The 16445-nt window shown below is 45.1% G+C and overlaps 1 protein-coding gene across 2 annotated transcripts in view; it reads right to left on the bottom strand.

Annotated features, from left to right (window-relative positions):
* Positions 1-16445, bottom strand: part of GRAP2 (GRB2 related adaptor protein 2) — an 81095-nt gene that overhangs the window by 18606 nt on the left and 46044 nt on the right. For both annotated transcript variants that reach the window (XM_074271768.1, XM_074271767.1), the window contains exons 2-3: positions 11436-11527; positions 3577-3660 (exon numbers count right to left, since the gene is read on the bottom strand). In XM_074271768.1, the coding sequence (XP_074127869.1) occupies positions 3577-3654 (78 nt within the window). In that variant the 5' untranslated portion in view covers positions 3655-3660; positions 11436-11527. The remainder of the gene's footprint in view (positions 1-3576; positions 3661-11435; positions 11528-16445) is intronic.

Genomic DNA, 16445 nt, shown 5'->3' with positions numbered 1-16445 from the left:
ATAAAGTAGTTAGGAGGATGCAGAACCATGAGTAGGGCAGGCGACTGGGGCTTTGCCCTGGGGCGCCAAATTTAGAAGGTGCGGACAGCCAATCCTGCTCCTCCCCTCTGCCTGAGGCCTTTACAAGACCTTTGTTCAGGGGTTTCCTTTCCTGCCTGGGTCCCACAATGACCATTCTGTCAACCCATCACTTGAAGCCTGAGTGATGACAGACTGGGTTTTCAGTTTAGTTCATCAGCCATCCATCCCTCCCTTTTTGAGCTGAGGGGATTCTTCCTCCCCACTGTTGGAAGGGGCCTCCTGCTTCCTGTTCTTATCTCCCCATCAGTTTAGCTTTCTCGTCTTCCACACTCATTATCTGAGTGCCAGCAGAGAGTTCTGGGTAAGGAAGTGACATCATGTCCCCTAGATTTGCTGTGCCTTCATCTTTATAAAACTGCCAACTTTCTAGCACCAAATGAGATGTGGGTTGTACTTAATGAAGTCCCTGGCATACAGCAGGTGCTTAATTAATGTTGTTTCCTTTCCTTTTAAGAGAAGAGAATGGATATGGTATATGGAGATGGGTATCATGGACAGTGGAAGGGCTGGGTGGAAAATGAAGGATCCTGAAGAACCAGGATCATGAATTTTGGAGATTTAGCAGTCAAACCCACTCCTTTCCTAGGGAAGGGAAATGACTTGCCCAAGAGGACCAAGATAGTAAAGTGGCAGAGGCAGAATTGGAATCCAGCTCCTCTGGCTCCAGAGACATAGTTAAGAATCCTGGTAGGTCTGCCTTGAGGCAGGATGGGAGGAAGCATGTTGAGACTAAGAGTGTGTGTGTAGGGGGGAACAAACTAGTGTGGATGTCTCTTCTCTTTCTGTACTCTTATTGATTACATCAGTTCCCATGGATTCATGGACTCTGAGCTGCAAGGGACCTTAGAGATCATTCAGTCCAACCCTCTTATTTTACAGATGAGAAAATTGAGATTCAAAAGGGCTGACTGACCTCTCTCCAGTCACATAGGTAGTAAAGTGCAGGGTGGAATTTTAACCCAGATCTGCTCTAAATCTAGTTCTCCTCACTGCATCCTATTCCCTCACCTGATCTGTTTTATTAAATTATGGTTGTAGATGTTACCACATCTATATAGTATTTGCAGAGTCTGGTGGTACAATACTCAGATATACTTATGCATACTCTTGTGTACCCAAGGCTAACTGTTGGAAGGCTCTTTTCTGTTCACATTTCTACATTTTCTGTTCAATTAGCATCACTATCAAAGCAAGAGAGGAAGAGGAGTAAGAGGAAGAGAAAGAAGAAGGAGAAGGGAGTAAGAAAGAGGGAGGAAGGAGGAAAGAGAAGAGAGAAAGAGGGAGGGAGGAAGGAGGGGGAAGGGAGAAAGAAAAAGAGAAAGAGACAGATAAAAAGAGAGAAAAGAGAAAAAGAGAGAGAAAAAGAGAAAGAAAAAGAGAGAGAGAATGAGAATGAATATAATATATATTGATATAATTTTCAAGAATTGAGGAGTGTTTATACCAGGAATCTCAGCTCAACAATGAACCAGTAGTGGGGTTAATAATGTAGTAAATAATAGCCCTTGCCCCCACTGCAACAGTAGCGAACACGGCTTTGGGCAGCTCTACCTCACTTAAATCCAATTCATGCACAAGGGAAAATGTCAGTCACCGGGATGTTATTGGTTCCCTTGGAAAGCAAAGGACAAACAGAACAATGCAAACCACACCTGACATTTGTAGGACATTTCCCTTAGCTTGCATTCTGTCATTTGAGTCTCACAATAACTTTTGGGGGGGATGCCACAATATTTTTATTCTCATTTTACTGATGAGGAGAATGAGGCTAATGAGTAGAGTGACTTGCCTAGGTTAACATGGCTACTAAGAGTGCCAGGAAGGTTTTGAACCCAGGTCTTTGTGACACCAGGCTCAGCACCCTCTCCTCAGGCTCATGATGACAAGGTCCTTTCTCTTTTTTTTTGGGGGGGGGAGTAACATTGGGCCATGGACCAAGAGTGAGAGATGCTTCTGGTGGAGTTCTTGTAGCCTGAAGCTTGGGAGAGCAGAGGAAGGAGTCAAAGGGAGAGCAATAGTACCATTGGGAAGATTGGGCAGGGATGCTGGAAGGGAAGCCCCCATCTTAGATGTGCTGGGGCTCAGTGGTGGGCCTAACGCCAGCAGAAAGCAAACTCAGCCAGGGCTGTCATCCATGGAGCGGTCCAGACATCTCCCCAAGGAAGAAACAGATCTCAGGAAGGGGAAGTCCAGAGGCCCTTTGCCCCTTGTGGTCAGCATTTGGGCCAATTTTAGATAGTAGCTCATCAGTCAATGACTTATTGAGCATCTACAACTGCTGAGGTCGCACAAAGGCCTGGAAGGGCTGTGACCACATCAGGGAAGTCCTGGGCCTCTGGAGGTGACCTAGCTCACTAGTTCCCTGAAAGTACTGAGGTGACCTGGGTCTGAGTTTGAGCTTGACTAACGTCTGGACTAGCTCTCTAGAGGATCTCTGTATCATCCCGAATCCTTGCTCATAGATGAGAAGTGAAGGGGCGAAACACACGTGGATGGTCAAACATGGAGTTCATTTATTCCAAATTCCCTCAGCTTTATATACTCTAATACCCTTCCGTAATTATAATACACTGTGCATGTGCTAACTCTATACTGCACATGTGGGATCACAAACAACTTGCTATTATGTGTAGATGTTTCCTTGCCACAAAGCAGTATAACTCTGCTTTAATTACGACATAGGTTGTCATGTTCCCTGGCTTCTCGGGAGGGCCGAGACATCCTTAGGGGGGATGGAGAGCCCAACCAGACACTGTCAGCAGGTTCCCTCTGGGCTGGAGGGTCTTATACCTCACCCAGAGTTCCCCCACTATCTGTGGTCCTCTACACATGATCACTAGTCAGATGTGCTTGGGGAGGTCACTTCCTTTGTCTGTCTCATCTGCAAGAAGAGGCTGGGACTAGATAATCCCCAAGAATTCTCTGGGCTCCCTTTTCTCTTTCTTAACCAAGCACCTCACCCTTAACTCTAGAGCTGAAGCAAAATCCCCCCAAACAGGCTCTTATGTCTGGTGTTAATTGGGCCACACCTTGTCTATTTTCTGAATCTCCACCCTGATTTTAAAATGCTGGATTTGTGCCTTTAATTTCTTGCACTTCTTTCAGTCATTTACCAAAAGATTCCACACCCCCTCACATAGAACTCCTCTTCCTAATAAAATAAAGAGTAAAGAACAGCTGAAGGACCAGAGTTTGGGGACTGGCCCTTTTAGCGTATTCAGCATCCCACTCCCACAGGCCTCCACTTCTCTATGGGGAAGAGGATCTGGGGTTTATATTCTTTGTACTCCAAGACCACACTGGCAGGGAATAAGAGTTCAGCTGCCTCCTTGTGTTATTTTTGGTCACTGGTCTTGTCCTTCTGCATCTAACTCATTCTTGGAGAAAAACGATATAGTTCTTAATGGACATAGGCTGGCCTGCTTATTTAAACTATTAATAATCTAAAAAACAAAAACAAAAACAAAAAACCCTTCATGGAGTTCTGTCTCTTACCTTCAGGACATCTCCTGTGTGAAAACTCAGCTCGTCCTCTCCAGAGGCGTTGAAGTCAAACTTTGCAATGGCCTCCATGCTGGACTGGGGGGAGAGAGACAATCTGTTATTCCTCCTTTCTGCCTGGGGAGGGGCCGCTGTCCAGCTGGGGGGCTTCGGGGTCCTTGGACCGGTCCCCAGAGAGTGCCATCTGACTGTTCCTGTAACTCCAGGGTGGGAAATGTCACCCAGGGAGGTTCCGTTTCTAGCTCAGGCCCTGGAGTCCTTGGGAAGACATTCCCCCAAGGTTCTCCCAAAGGCTGGCCATTGACCACAAGCGCGCAGGATGGCAAACCTTCCTCAGCCTCCCCATTTCCCTTTTATCTTTTTTTTTTCCTTTGGGGGCGTTGCCAGCCCATCTCCTGTCAAGCCTGTTTCCTTCTGATAATGACCCAAAGCTAGGCTAGCTCCTTAGGCTGGAAGTGGGAGAAGCTAAGCGGCTCAGTGGGGAAAATGAGACTGTCCTGCAAATTTTGTAGAAGTTTTTCCATGGCAACCAGATCAAAGGGAGCTGTTTTATGGTCTAGAGAATGGAAGCACCTTTGTGGAGAGTTGAATGGTCTAGTCCCAGTTTTGTCAGGGTCAGTGAAATTATCTGGAAAAAGTCTATTTACCTCTTAAAATCTTGGCTTTACCATTTCTACAAAGGGGTTAATGATAGCTACCCTCCATTGAGTTCTCCTTCAAGGCTCAGCTCAAGGGCCGCTTCCCAGAGGGAGCCTTCCCTCATCTTCTTGGGGTCCTCTTTTTTTCTTCTTCCTCAGATTATCTTCTATTATGTCATCTCTTTACATATTGTATCCTTCTGGAGAATGTAAGCACCTTGGACACAGGTCTTGTTTTTTCATTGTCTCTGACCCCCAGCACTTGGAATAGGGCTATGTATATAGTAGGCATTTAATAAATGGATTCAAATCCATTGAGGACATTGTGAAGGATAAGTGAGCTCATTTATATGAAATACCTCTAGAGAAATGCTTTCTAAATTCTTGTAATTATTGTTTTTTCCTCCCTTCCCACCCCCATAATCAGGAGTAAAAGTCTTTTTCCCATCCTTACCCTGTATGTCTAAGGCCCTTTTTTCTTTCTTTTTTTTTTCCTAGTAAATGCATTTATTTTTAAATACTCATTGCTTTATGAATCATGCTGGGAGAGAAAAATCAGAGCAAAAGGGAAAACCATGGGAGAGATTAATAAAAAACACAGAAAAAAATAAATGAACATAGCATGTATTGATTTATAATCAGTCTCCATAGCTCTCTTTCTGAATGTAGATGGCGTTTTCCATCCAAAGTTTATTGGGATTGCCTTGGATCACTGAACTGCTGAGAAGAACCAAGACTTTCACAATTGATCATTGCACATCCTTGCCGTTACTGTATACAGTGTATTCCTGATTCTGCTTGTTTCGCTCAGCATCACTTCATGTAAACTTTCCTTTCTACAATCAGCCTGTTGATCATTTTTTATAGAATGATAATATCCCATCACTTTCATAAGCCACACCTTACTAGGCCATTCCCCAATGGATGGGCATCTACTCATTTTCCAATTCTTTGCCATCACAAAAAGAGCTGCTACAAACCGTTTTTGCCCATGTGTGTCCCTTTCCCTCCTTTAAGATCTCTTTGGGATACAGGCCCAGTAGAGACATTGCTGGATCAAAGGATTGCACAGTTCAATAGCCCTAAATGGATGTAGTTCCATTTTGCTTTCCAGAATCTCATTGATTTTTCTAAAAGAGTAACCAGTGTTTCCTATAAAACAGAGGCAGGATGGGTCAGGGGAAAGTAAGCCGACCTGCCCCCAGATTTACCACTTGTATGACCTTGGCCAAGGTCCATGGGCCTTATCAATTAAAAGAACCTCTGAGGTTTCTCCCAACTTTAAAAGCTTTGATTTAAAAGCCAGCTGCTCTGGCTCCCTATTGCTTCTTGGAGAAGTTACAGGAGTCTCTGCTTGACATCTAATACTCTCCACAGCCTGGTTTTCCAAACTGATTTGACATTACTGTCCCTGACAGACTAGGTCCTCCAGTCACCAAAGCTCAGTTTCCCCATCTATAATATGAGCTGGAGGAGGAAACGGCAAACTGCTCCACTTTCTGTCAAAAACAAAAACAAAACAAAAAACTCAAATGGGGTCACGAAGAGGAGTCAGACAAGACGGAGCAACAGGACCTTAAGCAAGTCACTTAGCCCTGTCTGCCTTAGTTTCCCCATCTGTAAAATGAGCCGGAGAGGAAAATGGCAAACCACTGCAGTGTCTCTCTCAAGAAAACTCCAAATGGGGTCACAAAGAGGTGTCAGACATGATTGAGCAATGGGACCTTAAGCAAGTCACTTAGCCCCGTCTGCCTCAGTTTTCTCATCTGTAAAGTGGGGCTAATAAGAGCTCTCACTTCCCAGGGATGCTGTGAGGATCAAATGAGACAATATGCTCTTAAGGCTCTAGAAATGCTATAACGGATGCTCAGTAACTGTGTTAAATTGGCTCTCGAGCTTCATCTTATTATGGTGTCTGACTTAGCTTCTGTGACCCCTGGAGTCCTCGGCCCTCTGCAGCAAGGAGACTCGCTGTCAGGAAGACCGGAATCCTCAGTGCTGCAGTTTGGCAACAGAAACATCACTGCTGCTGCTGCTGAAAAGTTGACTGTGTCCCAAACGCTCACTGGAGCTTGGCTAATAAACGGCTCTCCAGCAGGAAGCACTCTCAATCACCGGTAAACCGGAACAGCAACTCCCCCCGCTTCTGCGGCATCCCGTCCGAGCCAGGGGGCCAAGACACAGGCAGACAAGGGAAGGGACCTGGGCTGGGGATACCAGGGAGCCCTCCCCTCCCCTCTCTTCTGTATGATCAAAAATCGCCACTAGGTGCCCACGGACTGATGGCACAACTGACACCAAAATGGATTTCTAGTTCACTCCACTTCAGTTCCTCAGATGTGTATTAAGCCTGGATGGGTTCCCATCCTGCCCTTTGTAAGCCTGCTTCTCTGGGACCATGGGAGGCAGCCTGGTGTGGTGGGCTTGAAGTCAGGAGGATGTGCACTCCAATCTTGCTTCGGACATTAGCTACGTGACCTTGGAAAAGACTTTCCTCTGGGCCTCAGTCTCCTTTTCTGTAAAGCAAGAGCCTCTGAAAGCCTCCCACCTTTAAGGCTAAGTTCCCTAAGCTTTCTAGTGTTTTTAATTGAAAATCCTAAGGAAACAATGAAAAACTAAGTAAACCATCATTTCAGGTACCAAAAAAGTGATCCCCCCCACCTTTTCCTTTGTTTATTCCTCAATTGCCTTTTCTTGCTTTATTAAGTTACCTAGTTATTTCTAGCACCAAATATGGAGTAGTAGTGGCGATGGTAGCCATCTTTGCTGTCCCCTTGGTCTCACTGGAAAGGCCGATTTGTTTATTCTTCCAGACCCCCTCCCGACTTTGGACTGGGATGTTAGGGCTGCGTCCCGTGCGCTTCTGGAAGAAACGTCCCCTTGGGTCCTTCTGCTATTTTCTGGTAGTCCGGAGGACGAGTGGCAAAGTATAAACTGGAGACAATTTCAATGCTTCTTAAGCGGTTATTCTGGACACCATCTTCCCGGTCTGATCGGGGTTTGGGAGGGCAGCACCCACGTGGGTCTGCCCCGGTTGACGTTCCAGTAGACTGACGCCGGACTTAGCCATTCTCAGCCGATTGGGGAGCTCTGCTGGTTCGGGATTTCGGTCTTGATTATTCCACCTATGCTGGAGTCAGAACTGCGTGCTTCTGAATCTGCTCCTGGCTCTCTGCAGGGTCTACAAATGCTTCACCATCATCCCTGGGCACAAGTTGCTTATTCCACTCTGGTTTGTGCTAGGGATTCGAGCAGCGAACAACGGAATTGTCCACCTGTTCCCACATTATGCATGAGGTCAGGACCCTGCTGTGCGGGTCTGGGACCTCTTCTTGTCTTGGTTCTAAATACCACTGTCTGTCTCCCTTTACTAATCTATCTCGGTTTTTTTTTTTTTTTTTTTTTTTTTTTTTTTTTTTTGGAGGCTAGGGTTAAATGACTTGCCCAGGGTCACACAGCTAGGAAATGCTAAGTGTCTGAGACCAGATTTGAACTCGGGTCCTCCTGAATTCAGGGCTGGTGCTCTATCCTCTGCGCCACCTAGCTGCCCCAATCTCATTGTTTTTTTTAAAATATCTTTAAAAATATTTCTCGATCGGGACCCTCTCGGGTACATTTTCTGGATCTTTGTGGGAGAGGTATATTGGGGTGTAACCAGGCTCCTTCTGCACTCTACCTGTCTTTAATTGAAAAATAAGGAACCTGAAATGCAGAAAGGGGAGCCCAAAGTCACAGGGAAGTCCGAGGGGGATTGGAGCCAGAACTAGCGCTCTTTGCACTGCTGCCTTTCTAGGGAAGCTCACCAGGAGAGGGTCACTCCTGGAAGTCCTGCTGAACCCTCAGCCTGCAGCATCTTCTAAGGAGTCTTAAAGATGACCCATCTCTGGCTCAAAAAAGCTGCGGTACCCAGCGTCCCAGGTGGGATGGATTCTGTCCAGCAGAGGGCAGCAGGGCTCACCGAGCTGCCTGCAAACCCATCCTTTTCGCATGGAGAGATTTCAACTAATCCAGCAAAGCCTCCGCGGTGGAGCTGGGATTGATTTTTCCCCTTCCCCCTCCCCACAATGAGGATGGGGTGGGAGTTCAGAGACAGTCCCCCTGGAACCCTCTGGGGGGGACCTCCAGGTTTAAAGATTTTCTCCTTTGGGTGCCCACAGTACAAGAAGCCTGGGCAGTGGGCAGAGAACTGGGCTTCAGTCTCCATGGGTGACCTTGAACAAGGTCCTCCACCTCCCTGGGCCTCAGTTTCCCCATGTGTAAAATCAGAGCCCTCTGCGATCCTTTCCAGAGCCGCCACTCCATGACTGGCATTCACTTCCCAGTTCTGCTTGTTCCTGGTGGCTCTGGGAACACTTCTGTTCCCAGTCCTGGGAGCTGTAAAATGTGGGGCTGGGGGAGTTGTAGCTGTGACCCACCGATCCACGAGCAAAAGGGGACAGTATGCCCGTAAAAGGCTTCCCCTTGAAGGGAAGGACTTGAGTGGCCACCAAAGCCTGCTTTGACAGGTAGAGCTGGCCCTCAGGGTGCTTGGGAGGCTCCAGGTAACATCAGCAGCTGCATCCATTCCAGCCCTCTCCGTTGACAGAGAAGGGAGCCGAGGTTCAGGAAGGTGAGCTACCCAACATCACACAGCCAGACATGAGAGCCCAGACTGATGTTCTTGCCTTGCTCAAAGAAATCTCCATTTAAAGAGTGATTTTCCACATTCAGGACGTCTTATCTTTCCCGTCCCTAGCAAACCCATTCATTTTTCCCTTGTAAGCCCCAGAAAGGCATTAATCCCTGGAACGAGTGGACTGAGGGAAAGCTGTGGCTGGAGGGCAATTCTCCATGGTTTGTCAGGGAACAATCATCCATCAGTTGCTGATCTGCTCATGCGGGGCTAGCAGGGGAGCAGCCCCGCAGGCCCTTCCTTGCGGCCCCCAGCTGGCCCGTGTTCAGGTAGGCTCCCCAAGTGGCCATTCAGCCTCGGTCCCAGCTCTGGACCTTCTGAAAGTAGCCAGCAGGGATGTCTGCCACGACAAATGACTAATGGCCAGGGAATGGCGGGGAGAGATGGAGAGCTGCTGGCAATGGCAGGAGAAGAAGAACGGGCAGGGCCGTATTTCCTCACTGCCTGCCAAGTGGACCAACATGGAGGCCGCTAGTGGAACCCCGCCTAAGGGGTGATCCCGGATCTCCCTGAGAGACCACAATCTAGAACCTCCATAGGCTCTACAAAGCCTAGATTTGGTCTCTCTTATTGAGATCCAGAGAGGTATGAACACTTAGGGTCAGAGCAGGCATAGGGGCCACCTAGCCCACCCTCTCATTTTCTAGAAGACATCATCAGGGATGATGGTGATCGAGGATGCTGTTTCCCAGGCTACCCAGGGAGTAAGTGGCTGAGTCAGGATTTGCATCCTGGTCTTCTGCTTCCAAATCTAGTGCCCTCTCCCCACGGACGAGACCACGCCAGTTCTGGGGTTCCCCCACCCTCGGCCGACCCTCTGCTTTCCCCAACGCCAGGTTTCACATTCGGGAACTCTGAGCGCATGGGGCAATTTTGCTGCCACTCTCAAGGAAGGTAATGCTTGCTTCCTCACGTTCTCCATCCCTCTCTGCCTGGCTCTGCAGGCCTCGCCTGGCTCCCAAGATTGCATTTTTCTCATGAATGCCTTTCTTCTTTTTAAAATCATCTCCCTCTTCTTCCTGAGAGAGGTTTTTATAGAAAGAATGAGGGAGGAGGAAGGGAGGGGAGCAGCCTTTGAGTCCACCTGGCTCATTTTCAGAGGAAGAAACTTCCTCTGAAAGGAAGAGGCTTGGAGGTAAAGATGTCACACAGGTAGTCAGCATCTAAGCTAAGATTTGAACCCAGAACCCCTGACCACAAAGACAGCCCCCTTTCTACTGTCCCATTCCGTCTCCTTTCATTTGGAGGGATTTTTGTACGTTGCCAATGACAAAGTGCTTTGGTTAGATTCCTCAGCATTACCCATCACTCAGTTCTCTCTTCAGACTCGAAACAAATGCTGGAGGTCGGAGACAGAGCTAGTTCTGTCTTCTTTTATTGGAAGATAATATTTAAATTGCTCAATCTGGCACCCAAGGCCTTCCATAATCCGAGTCCGATTTACTTTTTCTGTTTTCTACTTCTTCCCAATAAATACTCCAAGAATACTGGTCTGGTCACCGTCCCCGGAATATATCTGGCTCGTTCCCACCTCTAAACCTTTGCTCATGTGTAGCATCATTTCCTTTCTTCCTTCCACATCCTCCCCAAGCTTCAAAGTTTCTCTTCTTTTATGTAAAATCTATGTTAAATCCAATATATGCGTACATATTTGTACAGTTATCTTGTTGCACAAGAAAAAATTGGATCAAGAAGGAAAAAAAAGGGGGGGGGTCAGCTAGGTGGTGCAGTAGATAGAGCACCGGGCCTGAAGTCAGGAGGAGCTGTGAGGTCAAATTTGAACTCAGACACTTAACACTTCCAAGCTGTGTGACCCTGAGCAAGTCACTTAACCCCAATTGTCTCAGGAAAAAAAAAAAAGGAAAAAAACCCCTGAGATACAAGCAAACATCAACAGAGAGTGAAAATGCTGTGCTGTGGTTCATACTCAGTTCCCATGGTCCTCTCTCTGGGTGTAGATGGCTGTCTTCTTCACAAGATCATTGGAACTGCTCTGAATCATCTCATTGTTGGAATTGTTCAATACATAATCTTGTAGCAAGGCTTCTCTTCTTGAAGCCTTCTCTGAGCATTTTCCCCCCCCTGAGGCTGGGGTTAAGTGACTTGCCCAGGGTCACACAGCCAGGAATGTTAAGTTTCTGAGACCAGATTTGAACTCGGGTCCTCCTGACTTTAGGGCTGGTGCTCTATCCATTGTGCCACTGAGCTGCCCCATTCTCTGGTCATTCTTGACCAAGAACCTTCTCTCCTTTCAATCTCTCTCTCTTTTCAACCAGGTATAACAGATATCTGGTGAACATATTGACAAAACATTGGATAAAGTCTCTCCTTATATACTTGCTGAGATGCAGGAGTGAGCGATGGATGATTTTACTGAAGGTGAGTTCACAGCTGGCTGAATCATCTCTGCCCAGACGAATGAATAGATCCGTGTCTCAGATAGACGTACTGTGGATGTCTCGGGCTCTGTCCTTAGATCTGTTGTACGTGACATTTAAATAATGGCTCAGAAGTAATTAATTAAACATCAAACGCATGCTTACCAATGACTCAGATGACTGAGGTAGGCTGCAGTAGCTGGAATGCCAGGTGGAAGAATCAGGATTCCAAATCAGGCTGGAATGGTGGGTCAGATCTACAAGATGGAACCGAAGGGGGACAAATGTAAACTTCTTTACTGTAGCTCAAAAAGTGAACAGCCCAACGATAGAGTCTGTGTGTAAGAGAGCTAGACTTTAATTAAAAACTCAACGTTTTATAGCTGTGTGACCCTGCATGAAAAAGAATTTAATTTCTGTGATTCAATTTCCTGGAAATGAAGGGTATGGAATTGGTTTCTTTCAACTCAAAATATCATGTCACTGCTTTAAAAAAAGTTTAATATTATTCTAGGTTTCTGTAAGAAAATGGCAAAATATCCCAAGAATTCTATCATATTGTATGGGTCAGGATTCCTCTGGAGTCTTTTGCATTTTAGAAGGGAAGGAAAAATTAGAGAAAGAGAAGAAGATGAGAGGGATAGTGATGTATCCCATGCCATGTGATGACAGGTAGAAGGAAATAAAAATGTTTTAGTTGAAGCAAAAACAAGAGGGGATAGCAGTAGTGTGGATGAGTGTTTGAATCAATCAATAAGCATTTATTAAGTGCCTACTGTGTGCCAGGCCCTGTGTTGAGTGCTGGAACTTTAGTTGCAGGCACGGTCTTGCTTAGGGTACCAGGTGACACAATAGACTAAAGCTTTTAAACCATGGGTTGTGACCCCACATAGGGTCATAACAATGTGGGGGGGTCACAAAAATTTGACAACAAAAAGTAAAAAAAAAATTCCACCAAGATTTAATTTATTTTTATTATTTTATTTTATTTTTTGCTGAGGCAATCGGGGTTAAGTGACTTGCCCAGGGTTACACAGCTAGGAAGAAGTAAGTGTCTGAGGCCAGATTTGAATTCAGGTCCTCCTGATTTCAGCACTGGTGCTCTATCTACTGCGCCACCTAGCTGCCCCCTCTAAATTTAATTCTTTATGTAAAAATAAACAGGTAATCCATCTTGTGGTATACAAATTTATTTTCATCTTTAATAAATAGTAAAATTACATTATACCAAAAATTGTCTTAAAATAAAATTCTTTATGATTATCAGCAAATGTTTAATTTGTATACCTGTTTTACATCCCTATATACCCGGGATTGCATAAAACCTTCTCAGATGAAAAGATGTCACAAGTGGAAATAGTTTAAGAGGCCCTGGGAGAGAGCTTGGAATCAGGAAAATCTGAGTTCAAATTCAGTTTCGGACTCTTAGCTGTGTGATTCTGAACAAGTGGCTGAACTCTGCATCAGTTTTCTCATCTGTAAAATGAGCTGGAGAAGGAAATGGCAAATTACTCTAGTATCTCTGTCAAGAAAATCTCAAATGGGGTCATGAAGAGTTGGACATGACTAAAAGCGACTCATCAACAAGTCTCACTGGGACAGCGCATAGTCCTTCCTTTGTGGAGTCCAGTCATCCCCCCATAAAAGCTGGAGATGAGGGTGAGCTCTAAAAGAGGCAAAAAAGTGGGGGCTTTCAGAGTGCCAGCCTGGAAGGGTGGCAGTCAGTGCAGAACACGGGAGGACCCTGAGGGAAAGTATAAGGATAGCAGTTCCCTTGGAGAGGAAGCTCATGTTCCTGGAGATGAGGCGTTGGAGGTTAACACCCTGGAACAAACCTCCATTTACCCCATGTTAGGTATGTCTCGTGTTTGAAGCAAAGCCAAAGGGATATGGGGCCACTGCCTTTAAGCATCCTTAAGTCTGTTATGTGGGAGAGAGATCGAAAGAGTGGGAGTTATTGGAAGGCAGAGGTGAGCCCAGCAGGACTTAAGCTTCTGTTAAGACAACCAAGGTTGAATTGAAAGTTAATATGGAGACCCAGAATGGATCATCTGCTTATTTATTTTTATTTATTATTATTTTTTGCTGAGGCAATCGGGGTTAAGTGACTTTCCCAGGGTCACACAGTATCTGAGGCCAGATTTGAACTCAGGTTCTCCTGATTTCAGGGCTGATGTTCTATCCACTGCACCACCCAGCTGTCCCCAGATTGTCCATTTAGTAAACACCTACTGTGTACAATAGGATACAGGACAAAGAATGAATAGTTCCTACTCTCCCAAGACAAATAGAAAGAGCTATAGGAAAAAATACTAAATAAATACCAGGTAGTCTGGGGAGGTTATGAGAAAGTTGCTTCCCATGATATGAATCTTGATAGCTTGATTTAATAGTGCAACTGTAAAAATTAGTCCTCATTCCCAAAAAAGAGCTAAGGCCGGCCTCCCTCCCCATTCCCCTTCCTCCTAGACCTCTGGTTTGGAGGAGAATTATAGCCGAGTGCTTGAGCCACCCCATGGGCCAGCATGACTGTCCACCGATAGGAATTCCAATTAGGAAGCAAGATGGCGGAGGGGATTTGCTGTTTGCAATGATCGATCCTTCCCGGAATCTCCATGGAGGTTCCTCATTGCCTTTTTTAGAGGTGGCCTGAGGTGGAGAGGGGTTGGAAAGATCACTGGGACCTTTCTCCAAAGTCTAGGATAGAGGCTGTGTCATCCCAGTCGCTTCCTGCCCCGAGACCTTCCTCATTTGTAAGATGCCTCCAATCGATCTTTTCTAAAACTTGTTTGTATATTAATAGTTACATTATGAGCTCCTCTGAGAACAGGAACTGGGTTTTCCCCTCCTTTCTTTAAATCCCCAGCATTTAGCCCAATGCTTAGCACATAGTAGGTACTTGACAAAAATTGGTTGATTATGACTATGAGAAGCTAGGTGACACACTAGTCAGCTCAGAGTCTGGAAGATCTGAATTTAAATCCAGCCTCAACTACTTACTTATTAATGTGTGACCCTGGGCACATCACTTAACCTCAGTTTTCTTAACTCTTAAATGGAGATAATAATCGTACTTATCTCCCAGGGTTGTCGAGAAGGTCAAATGAGCTCATATTTGTAATGAGTTTAGCACAGTGCCTGGCACATAGTAGGTGCTTAGTAAATGCTTGCTCCCCTCTACCCTATTATGACTTATAGGGTTTTCCCAAGGATCAAAAGAAATGGAAATAATTTGCAAGCCTTCCTGGGGCCTGTGTTAGTGTCAGCTGCTATAGTTATCGTTCACGATGTTTAAATGTCGGCTGCCATATTTGCCTCCTGTGGAAGGCTATGAGGGACAAGCCCAGATTTTTTCCTTCGATTGATATTTGTGGACAATAATAAGAAGAAACCCATATCACAGTCTCCTAATGGGACAGGGCCCATAGCATCCAATTTTATCTAATTCAATAACTATTTAGCAGCATGGGATCACAGATTTAGAGTTTGAACAGATCTCAAAGGCCACAAATTCCAACTCTTTCCTTTTACAGATTAGGAAACTGAGGCTCACAGAGCTTGGATAACTTGCCTAAAAGTCACGCAGGAGCTGGTGGCAGAAAATAAATTCAAATTCTTATCCTCTGCTTCCAAATCCAGTTTTCTTTCCACTACACCAAGCTACATAATCATTAGATCTTTTTTTTTTTTTTCAGTGCTTTAAGGTCTGTGAAGCTTTTTTAACCAATTTAGTCTCATTTTATCTTCATAGCAACCCTGGGAGATTGGTGCATTCCCATTTTACAGTTGAGGAAATGAAATGAAGTGACTTCTTCAGGGTCATGCAACTAAGTATCTGAGGCTGTCTTCCTGTTATCAGACTCAATATTTGGTGGACTATATCCTTCCTAGCTTCCTAACAGAATATTAATACCGTTGTGGCAAGGATTAAATGAGATTTTTAAAATATATAATTAATCATTAATTTTCAGTCACTTCTATTACTCCATTTATGGTTTTTTAGGCAAAAATATAAGAATGATTTGCCATTTCCTTTTTTAGTTTATTTTATAGTGAGGTAACTGAGTTAAATAGAGTGAAGTGACATGCTCAGGGTCACACAGCCAATAAGTGACAGAGATGGGATTTGAACTCAGGAAGATGAGTCTAATAGATTTCAGGCCTGGCACTCTATGCAGCATCTACTTCCACATATATATTATATATCTATATCTATATATACATACACATATAAGTATAAATAAATTTTATGTGTGCATGCTAGGTAGATAGTGTTTTTATAAACCTTAGAAGTGCTCTAGAAATGCTAGCTGTCATTTCTTCTATTATTATTCCAATTCCTCCTTTCTGCTTTTCTTTTTTGGCTGCTCTGCTTTCCCTGCCGTGCTAACAGCTGCTGTCTTCCAAGCAGTCTGGGGGGGATAGCATGGCCAAGGGATGAACTCACCGACCTGACACTAGGGGGCTCACTCACTGGTCTATGGTGTCATGAAGAATGACAGGAAGCCGAAGCCCAAATAATCCGCCACAAATGATGAATTGCTTCAAGAAAATCAAACCCATCCATCTTCAAGCCTCAGCACTTGTAATATAAATCACATGTAAGAAAAATGAAGGAAAATGTTCAGGTCCATCTTTTTTTCTGGTTGACATCCCGATGACAGGGATAGAGACTTGGACGTGTGATTTCTTTGGCATAGGGGACTCCCAGATGAGGAAATCCCTTCTAAGGAAGCAGGTAGACAGCTATGTTCATGGGGCCACTCAATACATATGGACTATAAAACTATTAAGCTCTTACAGTCTTAAACAGTTGTCTGGGGAAGTTAAATTGGTCTTCAATTAAATTGAATTGACCCTCATTGAGAAGTTAAATGATCCTTCACCCTCACAGGGGAAGGAAGAAAGATCTTAGACTAGTATAAACAACAAAAAGATGAAGCAGCCGAATAATGAGAAAGATAGATGGGGGATGGCCTTGGACCTGTAATTTCTCTGCTGTATATAAGGCCTGGTGAAAGTACTCTCTCTCTGGCAATCTAGGTCATCCCCCTTTCTCTGAATCGTCAGGAGCTTCCTGGGGCATTGCGAAGGTTTCTTGGCCAACATTATACAGCCAGAGGCGAGATTTGAACTCATAACTCCTGACTTCAAGGACAGCTCTCTCCCCATTAG

The sequence above is a fragment of the Sminthopsis crassicaudata genome, chromosome 5 (genome assembly GCF_048593235.1).
Source record: "Sminthopsis crassicaudata isolate SCR6 chromosome 5, ASM4859323v1, whole genome shotgun sequence".
Taxonomy (NCBI): Eukaryota; Metazoa; Chordata; class Mammalia; order Dasyuromorphia; family Dasyuridae; genus Sminthopsis; species Sminthopsis crassicaudata.
Note: the sequence above shows the minus strand (reverse complement) of the source record. Positions and strands in the feature narration are given on the sequence as shown.